We start from the raw sequence: 23,361 nt of genomic DNA, 5'->3' as shown, positions 1-23,361 counted from the left end.
ATCACATATGGCCTCTCACCAAAGACCTGGAGCAGTTGGACTGGCAATTTCACTACACAACAGCACACTGCAGCTTCACATCCTCTTCTGCAGCCTAAGCAAAACTGATATCCTACTTTCAGTGACAGAAAAAAATCACTTTAAACTCAGAAAAACAGAAGGCCAGGGACTTTGGCCAATTAAATTCATTACATCAATGAACTCTTAGTAGGAAAGTGATTTAAAAGCTCATTTTATTCCCTGAATAGGGCACTGATGCTTGCCTCAGACTTCAGTCTTACAGCCAAAAACTAAGCATGGCAACAGTGCTTTACTAAACTATTTTTCCACCCCAAAATCCTCTCATGGTAAAATGGACCACACTTCCTTTTACTGAGTACAGCCACCTTCATTACTCCTGTCAGGAAATCTGAATTGTCCCATTCTCATCTCAAATACATCAGACAGGTTGAAAAGAAAGGCAGCAAGCAGGATTCATTCAAGTTTTAATAATTTATTTTGAAAGCTGAGGCAGAACAAACAAATTGGCTGAATAAAATACGCACAATGAACAAATCTAGATACTCTGTTATCAGCTATCACAATGCAATCACACCTCTTTAGTATCCTAGGATACTTGCATCGAAAGTGAGTATAAAAATTCAGCTCTTTGAACAAGCTCCTCCCAAACTACCTCAGAATTGTCCATTCAGAAAAAACCGAAAAGCATCAGTATGTGTTTTCTAGGGAGGGATACCATAAGGGAGTTCTAGGAAATACAGTATCAGGCTTTTTCTCATTTTTTAAAAATTTGTAATTAAAATTTAAGGGAACACAGCCTTTGGAATTTTCACTCATTAGTATGGTTCTGAGAGCATTACACAATACATTAAGTCAAGCAAAGTATCCTACACAGCTCCTTCAGCAGAAGTCTCTAACTGATGTCACTTCAAAGCCAGATTTCTGCAGAAAACTCCCTGTATTCTCCATAAGAGTGCACCAAAAGAAAGCTACATCACTTGGCCAGACACACAAGTTAAGCAGGGCACTGGTCACATGGATGGGGGATACTGGGAACTCAAATCAACCGAGATTCTGTCTTCCAGCTCAACCTCAACACACCATGATGGGTTTGGATACACCACGAATTTGAGGTGACCTTGATCAAAAACCTGCTGTAAAACCACGTGCAGAGATGAGTTTGTAGATGTTGCAGTAGTTGAGTTCTTCTTCAGACAAGCTGAATGCTTTTACAACAGAGTTAAGCACACACAGTGCCCAGGCTGTTTCCCGAGCTTGTGTATCTGCTCCTGGGGCTGAAGCAACACTGACTCTAATAGTTGCTCCTCATTTTGTTTCCAATGTTCCCAGCGTGTGTAACTTCAGATCAGTCTTACCCTGTGAAAACCTGCAGTTATCCATTCTAGGGGCATCTCTGAAACTGAATTTCTCTTAGGAAAGTCTTCCTTCCTCTATTGAGCTTTCTGCTTTGTTAGATGAGCTGCCCATCTGCATCATTTAGGTGGCTGAGAGCATAATTCTGTAACACTTCTGCTTGTTCTCTCACTAAAATCAAAGAGTTTATAAATGCTTAGTAGAAACAGGCTTGTGACATGAATTGAGGCAAAAAAAGGGAAGAACACTGTCACTACAGTTCACTACAACATCACAAAGACTCTGATTTAAGAAGGCTGAAAAAGTGACTCCTTTATTTTTGGAAAATGTCTTCCCTTTTATACTGTTTTACACAGACCAATTTGATTGGTGACAAGAAGACAAATATCTTCAATCACATTGGTCAGACCAGAGGGACACCAAAAAGAAGTCCCTCCTAGGGAAAGAATGGAAACATTCTTGCCATGACTAAAACAAGTCTCTTTACAAAAAATTCCCTGGGAAAGGAATTGCAGAAACCAAAACATGTCAGGCATGAACCAGGGCTACAGAGCACTATTTCCTGGGGTTTTTTGGAAAAAAAATGAACTGAAAACTGAGGTAAGACATACAAAGAACAGGCATTATCAAATACTGAAATACTTTCTGCCAAGACAGAACTGGATCTCTCTCACAAAGGCAGGCTGAAATTGGGATTGGGATTGTTCCGCCTGGAAAAGAGAAGGCTTTGGGGTGATCTAATTGTCACCTTCCGGCACCTGAAAATAGCCACAAAAAACAGATGAAGAGAGGAATTACAAGGGCCTGGAGCGACAGAACGAGAGAGAATGGATTTAAATGAAAGAGAGCAGGTTTAGATAGGATACTAGGAAAAAATTCTTCCCTGCGAAGGTGGTGAGGCCCCAGCACAGGCTGCCCGGAGAAGGTGTGAATGCCCCATTCCTGAAGAAAAAAGCATTCAAGGCCAGGCTGGATGGGGCTCTGAGCAACCTGGTCCACTGGAAGGTGTCCCTTGCCCATGGCAGGAGGGAGGAACTGGATGATCCTGCAGGCCCCTTCCAACCCAAACCATCGCATGATTCTGTAAGCTTAAAACACACCAAACCCACCAGAAACAGCCAGCAGAAATACAAAAGACAGCAAGAGGATTATTACTGTACAGGGGCCATAAGCACCGTTAGATTTCATTAGTGAAATCCCTCCTCACTGCAAATGAAGTACTAGCTCACAGTTCCAAGCCCTTTAATAATAACCACCCAGTCTGGAGACACAAAACAGCACTAATTCAAAAAAAAAAAAAATCAGTTCCACATGAATTCTTTCCCAGCTCTAATTACACAGGGCTTCCAGGAGGCTTTTACTGTATCAGGCATACATAGAAATCCACTTAATCCTGGTAAAGAGCCCTCAGAGAGATTCCACCTAATATCCTCGACAAGAGAGGCTCAACTTCACCCTGCCAAGATAATTAATGAGCCCCCTGCCATGGCACACAGCACAATGACAATGGAGATCACCACTGCTCTTATCAGCACGCTGCACCCTCCAGCAGCTCCGCAGCTCTCCATCACCTCATAAAGCCAGAGCACTTTAAATCAAATCCTGGCACTGTGACTCTCCATCCTCCCCAGAGCTGCAGAGCAGCTAACCTGCAGCTTTTCTGCCATTTGTGAGAAAAGAAAGCCCAGAACTGACTGCATCTCCTGAGCTGTTTTACCCACCTTGTCCTTGAAGAGATGTGGGTTTTGGTAGATGAAGTCGCGGTAGCTCTCCGTGCGGACTTTATCCTATCAAAGAATAAAGAGGGGTCACTTTTTCCACTCAGGGCCAGCAGAAAATTCAAAAAATGCTGAACAACTTGCTTTTCAACTTGGCCTAAGGATGCTTTTCACACACTGCACTTCCATGGGCCCTGCAATCGTGACACTTTTGTATGATAATATTGCAGAATTTACTGCAGCAAATGAAGCCAGCTGCCTCAGCTGGAGAAAAAATAAGAAACTTTTCTGTGGTTTCCAGATTCTGCTTTTTCTTTTGAATGTTTCAAAGTTCTTAATACCTGCTCATCCCTGAGTAGGAACAGCAGAGTGACAATATCCCATCAACTTCAACAGAAACCTCCTATACAATGATGAAAATTTGAATCACAAGCCCATAAAATATTTTTCATCATTTTGTTCTCTGTGACACTCCTATGACACAGAGATTTCTCTTAAAAAAAAAAAAAGTTATGGATCAAATTAAATTTATTTCTGAACAAGCTGCAAATTTGCAATCCTGATGACAAGCTACCAGTTCAGGCTATACAGCCCATTTGATGGAAGTCCAAGACAGTAAATAAGTTTGATTGAAACACAACAGGGCCAGAGAAGCTGGAATATTTTCAGGCCTGGAACAAAATAAATATAGTATCTTAGTATATAAAAGCCTGCAGCACAGCTCAGTTTACCAGCAAGGTAATCTATTAAAACATTGATTCTCTTCACATGCATCAGCAGGTCCACAAATTGACAGCCAAGTATAGGATTTGGAGTTGCTGTTGCAGTTCAAGTGTTACAGACAAGTTAAAAAAAAAAAAAATCAGCAATTTTTTGTCTTGTGCAAATAATGCTGAAGCATAAAATCCCACTGATTTTATTAACTCTAGGGGATTTTTCTACTACAGCAAGTTAAGAATTTCTAGAAACAACAGAGAAACAAAGTGAGAAAGAACAAAGTGTATTTTAATAAAAGCACAAGATCAAAACAAGTAACTGAGAACATTTTTATGATAATAAAAAGTTTGGAGACAAAAAAAATATTTTGAGGCTTGAAAATAATCAAATCCAGCTTTAGGTGTAGAAGTACTATCAGACACACAATCCAAAGAAGCAGTTGGGGTTTATTTTGGAAAATCCTGCTCCAAAATCCTGCATAATTAACATTAATAACAAGAAATCATGACCCTTTAAAGCCATACTGGTTTGCTGTGATGTTATAATCAGAACAACTATTTTTAGTACTTCACCTCTACTGCAGTATATAACAGGATTGGCTGGAAGGACCAAAAAAGTCTAAAAATAAATAATCAATTGAGGAAGCAGCCAGCTGGAAAGCTTTCAGCCTTGCATCCTGCCCCTCACATTGCTCCAGCACTGCCCAGCTCAATGCAGTTGTAGCCAGGTTTCTAATCATTAATCCTCTTCTCCCACTTGACATTGCCATGAAATGCTTTCTTGGTTTAAATAAAATAGTACAAAAATTTATTGAAATGAAAGCCAAGAAATTCTCAAGCAAAAGGGTAGAGCAATGGAAGCACCAGTCACTTGGCAAGTGTGAACAATATTCCTGCTCCACCTCTATAGTATTTGCAGAAAAAAAACCCCGAATCGAAACTTTGTCTTACCACTGCCAGGCATAAGGAAAATGAAAAAAAAAAAAGGTTTCAAGACTGAACAGTTTCAGAAATGGGCTTAAAATTCAGACAGCAAGACTGCTTTCTTAAAAATGTCCATGTAGTAAGCCCCTATATTTAGGTAAATAAGGAAAACACGAAAAAAAAATCAAAGTGAATGCCTAACTTAAAGAAAAAATTTCAATGTGCACAAAATAAAACCAATAATTTTTCCTATGTTTTGGAAAGTCAAAAGTTTTCTTAAAAGCACTCTGATAAACTTGCTCTTAAATCAGTACAATACAATTTCGTACCAATCTCCTTGTGCAGAGATGCAGATTTTTTGTAAACTTTATTAGCCAACAGAAAGGCTGCCTCATCCTATAGCTGACATTATCCCAATGACAGCTTTATACAGCTGCAATAATTTTTTATTTATATTCAGGTCATACTTCAGTTCTATTTCTACAGACTATACATTTCAAAAAACATTCTTCTACTCCTGCAGCCATCTCTATCCTTCTGTAAAATCCCCTCCCCTTAATAATAACCTCACAGTCATACAACTCTTAACACAGATTCCCGTGTATTTCTGCATTGGGGCCACTGAATGATTTATAAAGCTGAAAGCACAAAGTCACCTCACAACTCTGTATCCTGCCTCAACTTTAGACAGGAATTTTATAATTTTTATGCCTTAAAATGATAAAACTGCTTATAACTCTCACCACTATGACATTCTCTCTGAATGGAAGCATTAAGACATTTTAATTTACAAGTTAATTTTAAGCTGTTGGGCTTTGCACTTGTTTTTTCTTATATTAAAGTTATTTTGAGAAGTTTTAAGCATGAATATTTTTTTACCTTTAGCATATGAAAGGAGCATACTGCTCCAGCTGTTTAATGTCATGTTACCAATACACTGAACCACGCAAAAGTAACAATTTCACTTTGCCTAGTGCGAGAGAAAACCACAATATTTGAGAAATGGTCCTGCCTAACGAATTTCAACTACAAAGAAAATGTAAAACTAAAGGAAAATATTCACTGCCTGTACTGTTTTAAACAAGCAGGAGAAAGCTGCTTTTGGCAAGGTGGGGCCGTGGTACAGGTACTGTGATATCAAGCATAACTGTAAGTGATTTTATGTTCCTGGTGCTTCCCACAAACAGAATTTATACAAAGGAAATAAAACTGACAAATGATCTGTGATCCCAACTGGCACCAATGGACACCAAGGGTTAAAAATGCAGCTGCTCTGCAGTAAACTGATAGGAACAGAGCCCACTGCATTCCACCTCTCCTCTCCAGTCCTGCTAGAATGCAGTGGTGATGCCTTCCTGACCTTTAGCATCTCCTCATGTATCCCATAGTGCCCGTAGGAGCTGAAGTAAACGCCGTCCTCGTCCTCCTGCAGGTCTGCGACCGCCCCGCTGCTCCTGACGTCCGTGCTCATCACAAAGTCCTGAGCAAACTGCCTGGGAGCAAGTGCAAACAGACCCTTGGGATGTGTTATGTGTTTATGGGGCCATGGGAAGGAGGCTGGGCAGGGGCAGGGGGGGAGAAGGGTTGGGAGAGGGGAGGAATGCAGGCTGCCCAGGGGCTGGGCAACAATGGCAGCAGCTTTACATGTGCACATCCTCCCTCTGCAGGCTCCTCGGGGCTGCTGCAGTGCCTGTAGCACACTCCTGCTGCAAGCCCTGCTTCCTGCTTACAGCAAGCCACCAGCAGCACTGAAATGTTAGGGGGTAGCAGGTTCTAATTTTAAGGCAGAATTATGTATTTTGCACTTGCTGGTCTAAAAGCCAGCACTGCAGTGTCAAGGTGTTTCAGGCTGTGTAATGCAGATACGGACTCAATACAAAGGGTGTAAGAACTGCAGTCCACACAGCACTGGGTGACTACTGGAAGGGAGAAGACTCCCTTTAAAGCTGAGGCATATGGGTGAAAAGAAAACAAGAGCTTAAAAATCAATTTATTACTTTCATTTCATGCTGCTTATTTTCCCTCCTCCCTGGTCTTGCATTCCTACCACACATTAAGAAAGGCAGAGAGAGTTGGGATTGTTCAGCCTCCAGGGTGACCCCACTGTGTCCTTTAGTACCTAAAAGGGCTACATGAAATAAGGAGAGGGTCTTTGGACAAGGACATGGGATAACAGGACAAGGACAAAAGGCTTTTAAACTTTTGTCAGTTTCAGAAACTTCATATTTTTGCTTACATAGAAACTGTCTGGATCTTATCTTTAATATTGCTCTTACCAAAGTACTTTGCATTTGCTTTACTTTTATACAAATATCTAGATAATACAATTTTAAACTTTCATAAAATGGATTCTGTGACATACAATTAAGTATAATTAGCACCATGTGAGATTTAAATTATTTAATTTAGGATTATTTAAGCCAGTAGTTCCTCTTATGTATGCGTGCAACATAAGCACCAAAGGAACTCCAAAAACAGAGCTACCCTGCTGTCTTTTTAATCAAGAAAAAAGGTGAGTAAAAACAAAAGCCATCACCTCTAAAGAGGTGACAGATTAAAAAACTCAGCATAGACAAGCTGTGCTCTTCAATCTGTGTTCTTATATCTAATGCTAGAGGTGATCTGATTTATAGAAATGTTACTGTCTTTATTTCACAGAGGTTTACCTGGAAGGGAGCAGATGATATTCTGTGGAATAACCTCCAGCACAAACCACTGAATTACAGCACTTAGACTACTACCATCCAACTGGCTCATCTGTCCAGAATTTAAAACTGTGCTGCTTCATCACATCTATATCTGGCTATTTTTGCTGCCAGCTGATCCCTGCTGATTTGAAGAGGCTGCATTGGGAAAGAAAAATTAAAGGCTCCCTTTTATAAGAGCAGGTAACTCAATATACTAAATTAAAAAAAAAAAAAATCTGTAAGCCTCACTGAAGTTTTGAAGGCTCAAAAGAAACTGATGACCTGAAGAGAGTTGGTTTTTTTCCTGTTTAAAATGAAAATGAATGGAACAAGAAGAAGGAAAAAGGACACACAGAAAATACCCCCAAGTTTTTGAAGCATAATGACAAATTTCTTTCATTCTTACCGTTTGTGATCAATTAATGCATAAGGTACACAGAGATAGCAGAAAAGCACTGTGCACTGTAAAGTACAATTTACAAAATTCAAACTCACCTGGAGACAAAACTGATCATTTTTGACGTAAATAATTGTTCACAGCTGAGAGGACTTTAACACATTAATTTATTTTGGTGTACTTAGTTACCTGTAGCACCAAGTGTGTACTGTCAAAACGTACAACAAACTCTCAAATGTCTTTTACAACACAAGGGTTTTTGCTGATTAACTTCTCACACAAAAGAACATGGATTATTTTTCCAAGTCTCTTAAATACAATTTCAGTTCTTCAGTGGCCAGTCAGTCAGTGTGACCTTGAAATGACATGTTTGTAGAGGATTTAAATGAAGTTTATATTTCTGTATTACCCATGAGCATCATCAATCCGTATTTTGCAGACTTCAAGATCTAGAAGTAGCTACAGGGATGTCCTCACTGTGATGCACTGATACTACCCTCACCTGATACTGAAAACAAAAGTAGCTGAAAAAAGTTGATTTATTAATTTCACTGAGAGTTTCTCCAAACTGTAACTGAACTCTACCAACAACTACTGTTTGAAGCCAGCTCTGAACCTATCGGGAGTCCTGTACTTAATTTGTCAGTCTCTCTTACTTCTCCAGTGTGTGCACCCTCAGGGTTTAAATTCCTATCTAAAGGACTAACAGAAAGGTGTCTCAAAAACAAAGAGAAGTCTGAAGGAAAATATCTGTTTCTGAGTGATGTGCTTGCTTAGCTTTCCTAAGCATACTTTGCTCTTTCAACCTGTGCAGGGTTTTGTGCAGTTTTTACTCACCATCCACAACACATTCACTAACCATCTACAACAAACAAGTCAAAACTACACTCCCACCCCAAGGTTCATTCCACAGTTACATTCTACTACTTCTTTCAGTTTCTACTGCTCTTTGAACATGAGCATCTCATCTAAAACACCTCAAAATTTCATTCACACACTTACTTCATCTTCTGCAGGTCATCCTGTGCTCTGGCCAAGGCTGCTTCTGCAGCTCTGGCTCGGTGTTCTGCGTGTTTTAACTGCTCCAGGAGCACAAGGGGATCACTCAAACCATTGGGAGGCAAAACTTTCCCAGGTTCACAAAGATCTTCTATGTCTGATGAAACAGAGAGGAAAAAGAATACCCACCAATCACATATGGCTTCACAGCAGATCATAAACATTTCAAGCTGTTTCTGTCTCTGGATGCTTTGTACAAGCTGGTTGTTTTACAAAAGGCACTGAATTTGACAGTGCCTTTTGACAATTAGCTACAGAACACAGGACCAGGCAGAAAAAGCAAATATTTCTTTTTAACTCAGTTTTTAACACACCCAGCTGTGGGGGCAAGGCTGTTCCCACTCTTGCTAGAAGCAAGCTCCAAGTCAAGGCAAATAAATGCAGAATTCAGGCTTCCTTAAACACCAGTGTTTCATTACTTCTAGAAGAGACATTTGGCCTAGATACTATTAATTAAATTAGATATAATTATTGTGTGGACTTTCTCAGATACGTAAATCAATTGAGTAACAGTGACAATTCTTCACATGCCATGAACTCTGACAATAACCACATTTACCCCACAAAGCAGGAGTCATACTGAAGCAGTTATTTACCAAACTGAAGCAGGGGATCATCTTCCAGTTCTGGTTTCAAATATTCCTCTCCTTCCCAAGGCAGTGGGCTGCTGAGAGAACTCAAATATGCTCCAGTTGGTTTCTAGACAGGAGAGGAATATGTAAGTTTCTTTGAAAACACCACTCCCTTCAATTCCATTCAAGAAAATAAGGCAAAGACATGTTCTTTCACAGTTAAATATGCAAGGTATTATTGGAAGACTTAAGATTTGAAGACTGAAGTAAAAAAATACTTAATAAGGTAAGATGGTATTGAGTTTTAACCTAAACTTTTAGGGAATTAATGACAGAACAAAGTCACAAGACACACAAAATATACAAAGGCCTAGATTAAAACTGTAAGTTCCCATTAGCTTTCCTGACTCAGGGATCATTTTAGCAGAGTTTTAAGTTCTGTAAGTTTAAGGGATGGGGTGTTGTCCTTACTAAGTAAGGGTCTGGCCAGCTCACACCCTCAGGAAAGGCTTTTACACCAACACACATGAAGGGACTGAGAAACTTCAATTCTTGAGAAGTGAACCCATTTCTGAAGTGAAACAGCAGAGTAAAAGGCACAAAAAACCCTAATAAAATAAGATGATACTACACAGAATGGAGGGTTTGTGCAAATCTCAACATTCCCTTCTGAAAACAAACCTTCACATTAATTAAATATATTTAAAATTAAAACAGCCTTATATCCAAATCAACCAATCAACAGCTACTTTTAATTCCTGTGGCTTCTTTTTCTAAAACTACAACACAAAATCTCACAGTTATTAGAAAATGGGCAAACTGAAAGCACAGCACCATTCTCCAGAGTCAGAACACAGAAACAGTATGTGGCACACCTACCTTTAATCTGACAAAGTTTATCAGTTTAATGTATCCATAAAAATCGAGTCCTGAGAGGAAAGAAAAAGGAAGAGAGTATTTGTATAGTCATGTTCTACATTCATGTGAATACTAATTACCTGCTCAATTGGTAATTGTTTCAAACTTCCCCTTGGGGTGCACATCACTATCCAGAGCAGTCTTCCTTCCTTAAGTTTGCCATCTATGTTCTTCTTCTCCTTAGAACTAGCCCAGGAAATCCTCACCCTCAAGGCAAAGACATTTGCCACAAAATAAGAATGGAATACATCCAAATGAGAACTAGGATTTCATTCATTTGGCAAGCAAGTCCATCAGGACAGCCACTCTTATCTCCTACCAGCTATCCTGCTGACATTTTAGGCTGTTGTTCCCCCCATTCATATTCTTAATTTTCTGCTTAAAAGAATGTAAACTGATGCTACTCATCAACAACACCCACCAATATTGATTTACAATTGCCACCCTGGCAATATTCAGTAGCTTAACTGTGTTCTCCCCCCAGGAACAGCAAAGACAAACCCAAGATGCTTCTTCTTGGATTTTAGACAGAAAACAGACCAGACTATATCTTACAGTGTATAATATATAATGAAAGCCAACCATAAACTTGACTAAAAAGAATTTAACAGACACAGGAGGGTAGTCTTCCTGTGATCACCTCAAAGGGCACAAGCCATGGGGTTCTGCTAAATACTGAGCCCAAAACCAGCATCAGTGGTCAGGCAAGAGCTCCCAGCAGATCAGATCAGATCAATCATGAAGTGTCTGGCTCAGGTCAATCAAGCAGGCAGTGAGGAAGCAGCACAAGCCAGCAGAAATCAATCTCACTTTTGTCACTGGTTGAGAGCTTTGCCAGCAGAAAAAGCACACAGGAAGCAGCCAGCATAAAGAGAATGTATAAGCATTTTTCTACAACAGCTCATCTTGTTCAGTCTTGGAAGCTTCTGTTGCAAACAAGGGGATCAAACAAATTACAAGTTACAAACAAGTTAAATTTGCAATTTATTTTAAATGAGATACTCACACACAAAAGGAAATGATAAGTCATGAATGAAACTTACCGTGTTTCTGGATCACAGCACTTACATCAAACTGATGCTCTGTTCTGCAGTGGGAGAACACAGTTTCAGCAGAACTAAACAACCTGTAAATAACAAACAAACAGGCAAAATTGACACATTAGGTTCTAACTTAGGAGTGCTGTATGCTCTGTTCCGACTCACGGGGCAACTCACATTTCCTGCCTTGGAAAAACGATGACCAGGCACTGACTTACACGCTTCACACTGACTTAGATGCTTCACAAAGCAGCTTTTACCTCGTTTGCCAAACATTTCAAAACAAAAGCCAACAGACACAAAAATTTCGCTTGACCAAAAACCCTGTTAAACTTCCAAACCCTCCCCGAGCGCAAAACCTGCGCTAAACCCGATAACTAAAAACCCCACCAACACAAAGGCGGGTGAGGCAAGCACTGCAATAAAAACTCCCATCTCCACACTGGCCATGAGGAAAAGACGAAAAAAAAAAAAAAAAAAAAAAAAAAAAAAAAAAAAAAAAAGAGCCTCCACGCTGCTTCGGGAGGAGGGAAGGGGTTCCTTCAGCCTGCACCGAACACACCTTTGGCTCCAGGGGGGCCGTGTTTGAGACCAACAAGCCACAGAGCGCGGTGACAATGTGGGAATTCACCACCTCCCTCCCTCCGGCCCAGCCCGGCCGCCCGCAGCGCAGCGCCTCGCGCCCCGCTACCTGTCACAGAAGAGGCAGCGGCTCTGCTGGGCCATGGCAGCGCCTTCCTCCTCCTCTTCCTCGTCATCATCATCCCAGGCGCCCTCGCCGTCGGACAGCGCGGGCATCTCCATCTCCTCCTCCTCCTCCCCCTCCCTGTGAGGCTCCATGTCCCGCCACCGCCGCCCCGCCTGCGCCGCTTCCGGCCGCGGGCACCCGGCGTCGCCGCGCGCGCCCCCTGGCGGAGCCGCCGGCCGCTGCGGGCTGAGGGGCCGCGCCAGCGCCATCTTGCGGGGGAGAGGGGCGGCGGGACGGAGGGACAGAGGGACAGAAATACTGAGGGACGGAGGGACATAAGGACAGTGGGACAGCCCCTCGGCCATCCGGCACGCTAGGGTGTTCGAATTCGAACATGAATTCGAACACGGATGCCCCATCCGCGCTCGGCAGGCGCCCCGGCTTTTTGCGCCTCTCGAACGGCGCGACCGCCACGGGAGGGTTGAAGGGAACAGCGCGGCTTTTAAATAAAGTTTAGCGACTTTATTTAGCAGAGCCGCAGAGTCACAGAAGAGATGAGGCTGGAAACATCTCTGAGGTCATCTCTGAGTCTGGCCTGTGAGCAAACACCACCTGGTCAACCAGAGTGTCCACAAAACTCGGGATTCATCACCCGGTGCGCAACAAGCCAATAATGCACAGGCGGGAGGTGTCGAGTGTTTATTTCAGAGTTATCCAAGCCTGGGTGGTCGGCTTGTGTATTTCACAAATAAAGCACATAAACTATCATTTATACATTATACACTATGTATATATTACACACTATGTATACATTACACACTATGTATACATCATACGCTCTGTATACATTTCAGCGAAGGAATTTGTGTCCATTGGCTACAAGTTACATAGTTTCTCTCTTTAACTAGTATTCCGGCTTCTGTTGGTTAAAGATTCTCTTCTTCCTGCTCGTGTCTGGCAGGAGCAGAGGTTTGCTCTGTGTCCTGCTAGAACTGCTCTGAGTGAGGTGGGCAGCATTTATTCCCTAACATGATGGACTTGAGAAATCTCCCATATCTCATCCCTGCTGTTTGTTAGCCAGCTGTGCCTCCCCAGGCATCACACATTTTTAAATGACATCTTTTGGATGCTTTTGGATCAAATTGGTTATCCATGGGTAGGTTAAAAAGTCAGTGAAGGTTACAGGTCTTTGTGTTGGCACTTCGCTTTGGGAGATTGAACATATCCTTTAAAAGCCGATATGTTTTGGTGCTGGGCATGGTCACACCACACAGCAAATTTCCTTTTCCAAATGAAACTACTGGGCTGAGACACAGGAATAAATTACAGCTGCTGGCCCAAAGTGAAAATCTTGAAGGTACCTGGTACTGGATTTTCACCACCACATGTTTTTGCTACACTTGTGCCACACTACTCACCAAGTCAGACATGGTGAGAGTTTCCTCCCTTCCCATCTTGTTTTTCAAAAGAAGCCAATCTACATTACATCTACATTAAATAAGTTTGCTGACCAGGCTAAACTGCGAGGAGATGTCAACTCCCTTGAGGGCAGAGAGACCTTGAGAAATCAGAGAAGTGGGAAATGAACAACTGTGTGGAGTTTAACAAGGCAAAGCTCCAGATTCTGCACCTGGGATGGGGCAGCCCTGGCTGTACAGACAGACTGGGGATGAGACACTGGAGAGCAGTGCCAGGGAAAGGGACCTGGGGGTCCTGGTCAGTGCAGAGCTGAATGTGGGTCAGCAGTGCCCTGGGGCCAGGAGGGCCAGCCCTGCCCTGCCCTGGGGGCAGCAGCCACAGCAGCACTGCCAGGCAAGGGAGGGACTGTCCTGGAGGGAGGATTGTCCAAGGAGGGACTGTCCTGGAGGGAGGATTGTCCAAGGAGGGGTTGTCCTGGAGGGAGGATTGTCCTGGATGAATTGTCCTGCTCTGCTCTGGGCTGGGGCAGCCTCACCTCCAGTGCTGAAAAGAACTATAGACACAGGATTTTTAAAAATATTATTACCATTACAAAGATAATTACTAACTCTTGCTGTAAACTTGTAGTGAAAACGTTGCAGGAGAAGATATAAGGCAACTTGGGAAAATGATTTTCTCAGACACAATCTGGATACCTCAAAGATTTTCACGCCCAGAGGTGTAAAGAACATACGGAGGAGGAAAAAGAATTTCTTACCCTGCACAAAAAATGTAAGTAAACAATAGCAAAAGCTAAACGTGCAATCAAAGCATTTTTCGAGCAGGTAAACTAAAATATTATGGGTCCAGCATTAGGACTCATTAGGTAGCATTAGGCTAATTACACCTAACTAGTGTTTCCATTTCTGTGCCAGCTTGTTTCACGTTCTCTCAGTCTAGATTTTTGTTGACAAATTTTAGCCTCATTTTCACAGAAAAAAACCCTTCCTAACATAAAAATGGAAATATCCTTCAGTCAAACTGCAAATTTTCCTGATAAATATTAATTCCTGTTTCTTTAAAAGGTGCTTGTTTGAGGTATTATGAGTAGTAGCTGTGTGTTAAATCTCCCATTCTTTGTAGCAGCTTCTTTAAAAAAAGAAGAAACAAACCAGCCAATGAGAAGTGCCCGGACTGACGCTGTCTCCCTCGGTTAATCCAAGGCCAGCAGAGGGATAATTTGATTAAACTGAGACCCTAATTTATTTAGCTTTAGTTCTGGATCAGCCTCTTCTTAATAGAGTGCTGTCGTCTGCGATTGTTTGATGGAAATTCGAGTGACATAAATGCCATGGGACTGCTCCAATCTGATTAGTCAGCCAACCTGCCTCAATACCAGCCCAGCCATCAGGGGCCGGCGTCCTTCCTTTCAGCAGCCTCAGGAACAAGTGACAAGCTCTCCTTGAGGGCCGGGCACCCACGCTGCCACTCAGAGCCCCACACTTCACCCATCATCCCTCCTCAATGGCCCCTGCTTGACAAGGTGCCCACACCTTTCTCCAGTGCTGTTCACCACACAAAGCTAAATATTGTTTTATGAGCAATCAATGGCCTGGTAATCCCAAACCATTGCACAAATCCACTCAGGCCTCAAGCTGATTAAAAACGCTTGGGTTGGGCTTTTTGGTGGTTTTTTTTTTTTTTTTTAAGCTGCTAAATTTCAGCTCTCTCCTCCCAACCCTCACGCTCTGTTATGGCACATTGTAGCTGGTAAGCAAAGGCACAAAAGCAAAAGAGCTCTGTTGTCTTTAATGTTGCCTTTAAGCAGACATTTGGAAATGCTGAAGTTTCACAGTTTAAACATTGTTCTTTCCGGCTTCCAAGGAATTTATGAGTTGTCTAACCCAGCCTATGGGGAGGTGAGAGGAAATAACTGAGACACCTCCATCTGTGTTAGGAGCCTTTTAGTGCTCGATGTGTTGTCAGTGGTGGCTTTGGGATCTGAACAGCTCCAAGGTGTCCTTCAGAACTGCTCAAGTCTTTACACAAGACCTCCCTGCAGCCTGAACTGGCTGCCTGTAAAAGCAGAGCATCCTGCAAAACTCCCACAATGTTTAGAGAAGTAACACGCAGCTGGAAAAGACCCTCCAAGTGGTTGGGGCTGTCCACCTTTTCTGTACGTTCTGGGTGAGCCCCAGAGCGGAATCTGCTCTGATCGGCCACAATAAATCCGGTTGGTTCTGTGCTCTTCTCAATAGGCGGGCACAGGAATCATTTGTGTTTCTCGTGTTTCTCATTCACGGCATTAAAGGAGGCGCTTCCTCCGTCCCGGGGATGTTTCACGAAACGCAAACTTTTCCCTTTTCCGCTGTGAACGCAGGAGGGCAGCGCAGCCCCAGCTTGGATTCGAACATCTCCGGGGCGGATGGTCTTGGGCAAAGCTCAGCCCGAGCCCTCCAGTTCCAGTTCAAGGAGTTCCTCATCTTTCCTTCGAGATTACCCTCGGCAGCCCACCTGTAGCTCGACTTCTAAAAGGAAATTCTCTTCCCCATTTACACGAGCAGCAAATCTGTACTGCCAAAGAAAGGAGGCGGGCATGGGGAAGGAAAAGAAAAGGGGAAGAAAGGAGGGGAAGGGAAAGAAGGAAAGGAGAAGGAGGGGAGGAAAAAGGGGGGAGTTGTAGATGGGGTTTAAGATTTTTAAGATTAAAATAAAATAAACGAGGTTGCTGTTGCATTTATCTGCACCACACATAAACAAGCTGCTGGACTCAAAGGCATCAAAAACGTCGTCAGCTACACCTCAAAGAAAAAAGCTGCGGGTCGGGAGGGTCCCCCTCATTAGGGGCCTGGGGGGGGAGGAAGGGAGGGAGGGAGGAAGGGAGGGAGGGAGGGCCCCCTGCGGGGGGGGGGGGGGGTTGGGGCAGGGGCCGTGGTTCCCCCTGGCCCCGCCCCCTTTTCCGGACCTTCCCCCTCCGGTCGGGCCCCGCCCCGGCCCCTCCCCGGGACCGCCTTCCCGGACCGGGGCCTGTGGGGAGGGAGGGGGGAGAGAGGGGTTGGGGGGAAGCAGAGGGGGTCATGTCTCTCTGCAGCGTGAACGCACATAGAGATCGCCGGACAAACGAATGGCCCCGCCCCTCCTGCCCCCCCCACGCCGCCCGCCCCCCTCCCTTCCTCCCTCGGGACCCCTCCTAACGAGGGGCCCCTCCCGACCCGCACCGCCGGAGACACCCCGGTGTGATGTAGGGACAGCCGGAGCCCCGGCGGTGTCGGGGCGCCGTCCCCTGTGGGGGCTCCCGGGGACCGCGGGGGGCGCCGGGTCCGGCTCTCTGGGCTTTATTCTCCGGTCCCCGAGCCCCGCGGCTGCGGGGAAACAGGGACAGGGGGATGGAGGAAGGGTCAGGGAGGGATAGGGTGGGGAGAAGGAGCGGGGAAGGAAAGGCCGGGTTGGGGGGAAGGGACGATGGACAGAGGGGGAGCAGAGGGAGACAGACGGAGGACAGAGGACGGACAGAGAGGGGACAGAGACGAAATAGAGGGGGGACAGATGAGGGGCAGAGGGGAGCCGGAGAGGGGAGCGAGAGGCCGAAAGGAGCAGGAGGGATCGTGCAGGGGAGGGTAGAGAGAGGACAGGGGAGGCTGAGGAGCGGGAAGAGGGCGGGGGGGGGGGGCAGGAGGGACAGAGAGGACGGGAGGGGGAGAGAGAAAGAAGCTGGAGGGGTAGAAAAGAGGGGATATGGGTGGGGGGGGAGAAGGAGGAGGGTAAGGGCAGGAGAAAGAGGGGAAAGAGAAGAGAAGAGAAGAGAAAAGAAAAAGAAAAAAAAAAAAAAAAAAAAAAAAGAGGGGGAGCCCGGCCAGACAACAGCCACCCCGAGCTCTGAGGGGGCAAATGGCGGCCGCACTGGAGCCCTGCGCACCTGAGCCGGGTCCGCCCCCGGCCCCGCCCCGCCCGGGTTGGGGGCGGGACATTCGCTCCCGGCCCCGCCCCTCTCCCCTGGCCCGGATCGGGTCCGGCGCCGGGGCCTCGCGGGCGGGTCCCGCCTCTGTCTCTGGGAGTCCCGGGCGGTGCCGCCTCTCCCCCGCCGGGCGGGGCGCGGGGCTCGGGCCCGCAGGACCGAGGCGGGGTCGCGGTCGGGGCCGGCACCGGGACTGTCATGAGCCGCTCCGGGACGGGCGCTGGGGCCGGGACCGGGACCCGCCGGGGCTCCGGGCAGCCCCCGGGATCCCGTGCTCGGCCGGGCCGGGCTCCGCTCCGAACCCTGAACCCTCCCGGCAGCCCGCGCTGACCCCGGCGCGGCCCCGGGGCTCGGCCGCCCGCCCCACACCGGCGCTCAGCCGCTGCTGCGGAGCTCTCGGCGGGGCCGGGGGAGCCCGGCTTTGGGCCGTGCCTGGGGCACCGCTCGGAGCTCCGAGACACGGACTGGCCCTGCCCAAAAGAGCCCGCCCGGAGCACCCACACACGGCATTCGGGCTTTCCCTCACGGCCCCAAAAATGGGGCACTTCCGTCTCTCCTGGTGAATCCCAGACACGGCTGGCTGAGCCCCCCAAACACAGGCCGTGGTTTGTGCTCCAAGCCTCCGAAATGCAGAACTGGATCTCTGTGAGACCCCAAATGCTGCCTGGGGGACTCTGGTTTCCAGCCCCCCAAACCAGGACTTCCTGTCCGTGCCTGTCCTTGGCCAGAGGAGCCCCCAAAGACAGCCCTGGCTCTCTGTGTGTCTGTCCTTGGCCAAAGGAGCCCCAACTGGAGCCCCCAAGACAGCCCTGCCTCTCTCTGTGAGCCCAGCACTGCTCCAGTCGGTTCAGAGCCCCCACAAGTGCCCCAGGCCAGGGCCAGGCCCCAGCTGGGCACCAGCAGCTGCTCCCTCACCCTCTCAGGGGCACCAGGAAGGGACCAGAGACAAAAATCCGGCACAAGGGCTGGGATCAGAACAGTTTAATAATGGAAATGAAGACAAATACAACCATTTCATATCAATGACAAGATGTCATTAACAGTGAGAGCAATAAGAGCAGTGAGTACAATAATGAACAGGAGAGAGGGACAAAAACCCCTCCACACCCCCCCTTTAACATTATAAATCCAAAATGTAATCCAGAGCACCATCAACTCCCAGTGGGGGGAATTTCCATATTCCTGTTATTTTGTTTTCCATCCTGGGGATTTGTGGACCAAGGGAGGCACTGGATGCTCCTCTGGGCAAGGGAAAGGCTCCTGTGCTTCTCCCAAAAATAGAATACCTGGAATTAGTGCCCTGGGAGCCCAGTCCAGTCCTTCCAGGGACTGGGGGTCACCCAGAAGGGCTTTACCTGCCTAAATGAAAATGACATCCTGGGCCAGTGCATTTCCAGGAGCATTGGACACTCCTGGCCAAGGTGACCAGTCCATGAAAATTGGACCGGTGACAATCCAAAGGGGATTTGAAATTGGAGACTTCAAATCAGGAACTCCAGTTCTTTTTGGTACCTCTTGCTGAAGCATTTCCCTGCTGGAAAAGGTCAATTAGTATTTTTACTGAGCACTTTATTGCCAAAGCCAGGGAACACGAATCAATGTTCCCTGGGCATCTCCAGCACTTCCAAGGCCATCTGCACCAGGGGCCAAGGGGTGGAGTCTGCCCTAAACAGGCTCCAGGGATGCCATTAAGTCTGTTATTCTCAACGTCTGAATGATTCTGGCATTATCCATCCCCTCATGGCCCTGAGGTGCAGGAGCTGCAGGAGCTCCAGGAGCTACAGGAAGGTGTTTTTCCTTCTCACCTTTTGGGGAGTGGAGTGAAGGTCCCTTCCCTGTCTGGCCTTGGGAGTTGTCCCTGTACAGAGCCCACACTGATCCTAGGCCCTGCTGGAGCCAATTCCCTTGTCATGGCCCACATCCCACAGGAGAATGGGAACGTGCCCAGTGGGGCTCAGGTCCAGTCAGGAATGTCTCCAGCAGCACTGGGAGATGTTTGTTCCTCCAGCTCTGGGAGAGAACCAGGATGAGGCCAATTCCCAGGGCCTGTGCAGGGGCTCCCTATGGAACAACACTTCAGTTTGTCACTCAGGGGCTCTTCCTGGTGCCCTAAGGCACAGAATGATCCACACATTTGGCCCTCCCTTATTTCTCCCACACTCCCAGACTGACGTCCTGCTCTCTTTGCCCTCCCTCAGGGGCTGCAATTGGCAGTGGGATTTCCCACTTCTCAGCAGACCAGTGTCTCCAGAAACCTGCCAGAGCTGACACATTCCCGAGGACAGAGCTCAGGACGAGGGAAGAACAAAGGTTTTTGCACTTACCATCTTTAGTTTTCCTTTCCCATAACAACTTGCTCTGGCTCTTTCCATCTCCAAAGGTTCCTTGTCTTTATTTCAGCCTCAGAGGATTCTGTGAGGAGATTCCAAAGCCACAAATCAGGATCCCAAACCCAGAATGCTGTCCATAAAGGTGGAGCAGTGTTGGTTGCTCCAGTGCCTTTCCTCCATGTGCATTAAAAACCATGACATCACTTCATAGTTACCTTGAGCTGGTGCTGTAACAATGAAAAGCTGATTTTCCATGTCCAGAGGTGAGAGATTGTCCGGCTGCTCCCGGGGACTGGAAATGTGTCTGGAGCCAAAAGCCCCTTCCCAGGCTGGAGGGCCTTTCCTAAAGCATCACCTCTGGGTCACATCCTGCTGGCTTTTCCCTCCCTTGGGAAAAGAAGGATCCATTAGAGCCTGGAGAAGGAGGGAACAAGGAGGCCCAGCCCGTGGACTGTTCAGAGGAGCCCTGGGGGCACACAGGAGCTGTGCAGAGATTTCTGCCCCAGGGCTCACATTCCTTCAGACCCAGGGCAAACTCACTGAAATGACCATTCCACAAATCTCTTTGAGGGCACATGAGAACCTGAGGAAGAAAATGGAATCAAAGCCTTTATTCCACTGGCCTCGTGCCCCAAATTCCAGAGGGACAGACAAGTCCCTCTCCTTGGAAGGCAACGTCTCCTACCTGGAGCTGTGCCTCCCCCAGCCTTTGGTGGCTGCTGTCTCCATCCTGCCACAGCTCCTCATCTTCCTCCTGGGCACGGGTGGCTCCCTCACCCGGCAGAGCAAACACAGGGACAGTCACAGCCTGCTGGTCCCAGGGCTGGGCAGCAGGGACGGGGTGGCGGCACCTCTGGATGTCACCCCTGTGCTGGGCACCATCCTGAATTCCCCGGGAGGACATTCCCCAGGGATCCTCCTGGGCCGGCACAGGATCCCAGCCCAGCACAGGAGCTCAATTCCCCCGGAGAACATTCCCCAGGGATCCTCCTGCAGGAGCGGGAGCGCCTCCAGATACCGACAGCTCTGCACAGTCACGGCAAACTCCGAGCTCTCCAAAGCCGTGTCATCCCAAACTGCGTTCCCTCCTGAAAACCAGAAAACGAGGAGAACGCCTGGGCAGGAATGAAAGGAAAGCTGCTGGAACAGCTCTGATTTCACACGTGGGTTTTACAATCCATTGTGTCTCCTCTGGGACTTCCTCCACCTCCACCACGGACCGCCTCGCTTTTACCTCAGAACGCTCATTCTCTCCCCCGCACATTAACTCACATTTTACCCCCGAAATGTTCATTCCCCGCTCCCCTCCGAGCGCGGCCCCGCCGCCCCCCGGGCTCCGCCGTCGCCGCTCCCGGCGCCGCACCTGCGCCCCCGGTTCGTGCCGGGAGCGGCCCCGCCCTGAGCCCCGCACGGCAGGTCGGGACCGTGCTCCCGCTCCGGCTCCATGGCCCGGTCCCGGTGCAGCTCCATGTCCCGGTGCCGGTGCAGCTCCGTGTCCTGGTCCGGCTCCATGTCCCGGTCCGGCTCCATGTCCCGGTGCCGGCGGAGCCGCGGGAAGCGCCGGGAGCTGCAGTACCGGCTGTGCCCACAAGGCGGCAGCGCCGAGAGCGGAGTGGGCCCCGCGCATGCGCAGCGCGCCCCGATAACCCCCGATGTCACTCCCGGCCCCGATCCCGGTTCCGGCTTTTCCCGGCCCGGGACAGGAAAGTTCCCGGCACACAGAACCCTGTCCAGTGCCTTCGTGCACATCGCCTTGTCTTGCCTTTTCAGCTCTTTATTGTTCCATTGATAGACACAAACGTTGTGGGTTTATGTTCAAACCCCACGGGCCCACAGTTGGAATTTCTCACGGTCCGAAACCCGGACTGTGACACGGCGGGTACGGGAGTTAACCTTAAACCATCTATAGAGAAATTAATACCTTACTAAGGCCTACACTACAATACACACATCACATTATTGTTTCTGTAAGGTATAAGGTGTACACACTCACACAGTGCAGTTATCACACTGCTATTCCTATGGTAGTTTATTTCTGTAAGGTATAAGGTGTACACACTCACACAGTGCAGTTATCACACTGCTATTCCTATGGTAGTTTATTTCTGTAAGGTATAAGGTGTACACACTCACACAGTGCAGTTATCACACTGCTATTCCTATGGTAGTTTATTTCTGTAAGGTATAAGGTGTACACACCCACACAGTGCAGTTATCACACTGCTATTCCTATGGTAGTTTATTTCTGTAAGGTATAAGGTGTACACACCCACACAGTGCAGTTATCACACTGCTATTCCTATGGTAGTTTATTTCTGTAAGGTATAAGGTGTACACACACAGTGCAGTTATCACACTGCTATTCCTATGGTAGTTTATTTCTGTAAGGTATAAGGTGTACACACACAGTGCAGTTATCACACTGCTATTCCTATGGTAGTTTATTTCTGTAAGGTATAAGGTGTACACACACAGTGCAGTTATCACACTGCTATTCCTATGGTAGTTTATTTCTGTAAGGTATAAGGTGTACACACCCACACAGTGCAGTTATCACACTGCTATTCCTGTGGTAGTGCACATGGTGCAGAGTTAAAATGAGAAATTAGGTTATATAGGTTATAGGTTAGTGAGCAGCTAAGGGGGGTTATAAATTGCACTACACTCACAATCAATAACCACAAATAAAGACTAACACACAAATGGGAAAGGCAACATTACAGGGTCATTTTTAACAACTCCTTCCCTTTGTCTTACGGTATTTGGCTTGAGCTACAACTTCTGAACCTCTGCACCTCTGGCATACTGATATCTTTCATAGATCCTAAATGCCTTCTCTAGGTCTTGATCATCTTTCATTTTTCTCACCACCACAATTTTCTGCCTTTTTTTCTGGGTGGGCACTGCCATTGTTGGCATATTTTGAACCACATAAGTAATTAACTGGATAAGACGTGGGATCAGACATGGAAAAAGGATTAAACTTGTTATTCCACATAACACTACAAAGTCTGCCTTTTCCCACCAGGATAATCCAAAAACCAAAAATCTAAGCATCCTTTATTTATAATAGAGTCCCATTTTTGGACTGGCACATAGGTTACTTTCTAGATGTTTCTGACTATATGCAAAACTGGAAACATCAATGTGTAGACAACAATCAGGTGTGTTAAATTTCCCTCAAACCTTTCCTTTTCTCCTCTAACAAACAGTCCAATGCCAAGTGATTTGGGAGCACTGCAGCCCTAGTTTGCCTTTGCTGGCTGACTGTTAATTCCATGGCCTGGCTGGTTCATTAGTTATGATTTTCGTAACTGCTGGGAGCCTGATGATGCCATTTAACAAATAAATTTGGCTCTGATATCCCCCAACTCCCATCCTGTGCCCAGGTGGCTGGAGCAAATGTCTGTATTGTCCCTTCAGGTGGCCACTCTCCATTGCCCCACTTTTGGTATCCCCCATTTCTCCAATTATTCTCTCTGATTCTTTCTGAAGGTGTCAGATACCAGTTTTCCCAAATTATCCCCGTCTTGGTGTGGCAACAGGAAAAATCCTGGTTGTAGAATTCCTAAAGTGCAACTTCCT

The 23,361-nt window shown here is 46.7% G+C and overlaps 1 protein-coding gene and 1 long non-coding RNA gene across 3 annotated transcripts in view; both read right to left on the bottom strand.

The window, feature by feature from the left end:
• Positions 1–12,261, bottom strand: part of PRMT3 (protein arginine methyltransferase 3) — a 51,873-nt gene extending 39,612 nt beyond the window's left edge. The window contains exons 1-7 of the mRNA XM_083864399.1: positions 12,097–12,261; positions 11,409–11,491; positions 10,327–10,376; positions 9,472–9,574; positions 8,819–8,972; positions 6,093–6,225; positions 3,096–3,161 (exon numbers count right to left, since the gene is read on the bottom strand). Of these exons, the coding sequence (XP_083720525.1) occupies positions 3,096–3,161; positions 6,093–6,225; positions 8,819–8,972; positions 9,472–9,574; positions 10,327–10,376; positions 11,409–11,491; positions 12,097–12,245 (738 nt within the window). The 5' untranslated portion in view covers positions 12,246–12,261. The remainder of the gene's footprint in view (positions 1–3,095; positions 3,162–6,092; positions 6,226–8,818; positions 8,973–9,471; positions 9,575–10,326; positions 10,377–11,408; positions 11,492–12,096) is intronic.
• A 6,571-nt stretch (positions 12,262–18,832) lies between these two features.
• Positions 18,833–21,070, bottom strand: LOC310911174. Of its 2 annotated transcripts, none has more exons than XR_014590459.1 (4): positions 20,462–21,070; positions 19,992–20,359; positions 19,771–19,858; positions 18,833–18,980 (listed from the first exon to the last, which is right to left on the bottom strand). It is a non-coding gene; the product is annotated as an uncharacterized lncRNA (long non-coding RNA). The 2 variants fall into 2 exon arrangements; XR_014590460.1 differs by having other exon boundaries at positions 18,833–18,977.
• Positions 21,071–23,361: the final 2,291 nt, after the last annotated feature.

Source organism: Zosterops lateralis (genome assembly GCF_965231275.1).
Source record: "Zosterops lateralis genome assembly, chromosome: 6".
Taxonomy (NCBI): domain Eukaryota; kingdom Metazoa; phylum Chordata; class Aves; order Passeriformes; family Zosteropidae; genus Zosterops; species Zosterops lateralis.
This window is presented reverse-complemented; position numbering and strand designations above follow the sequence as displayed.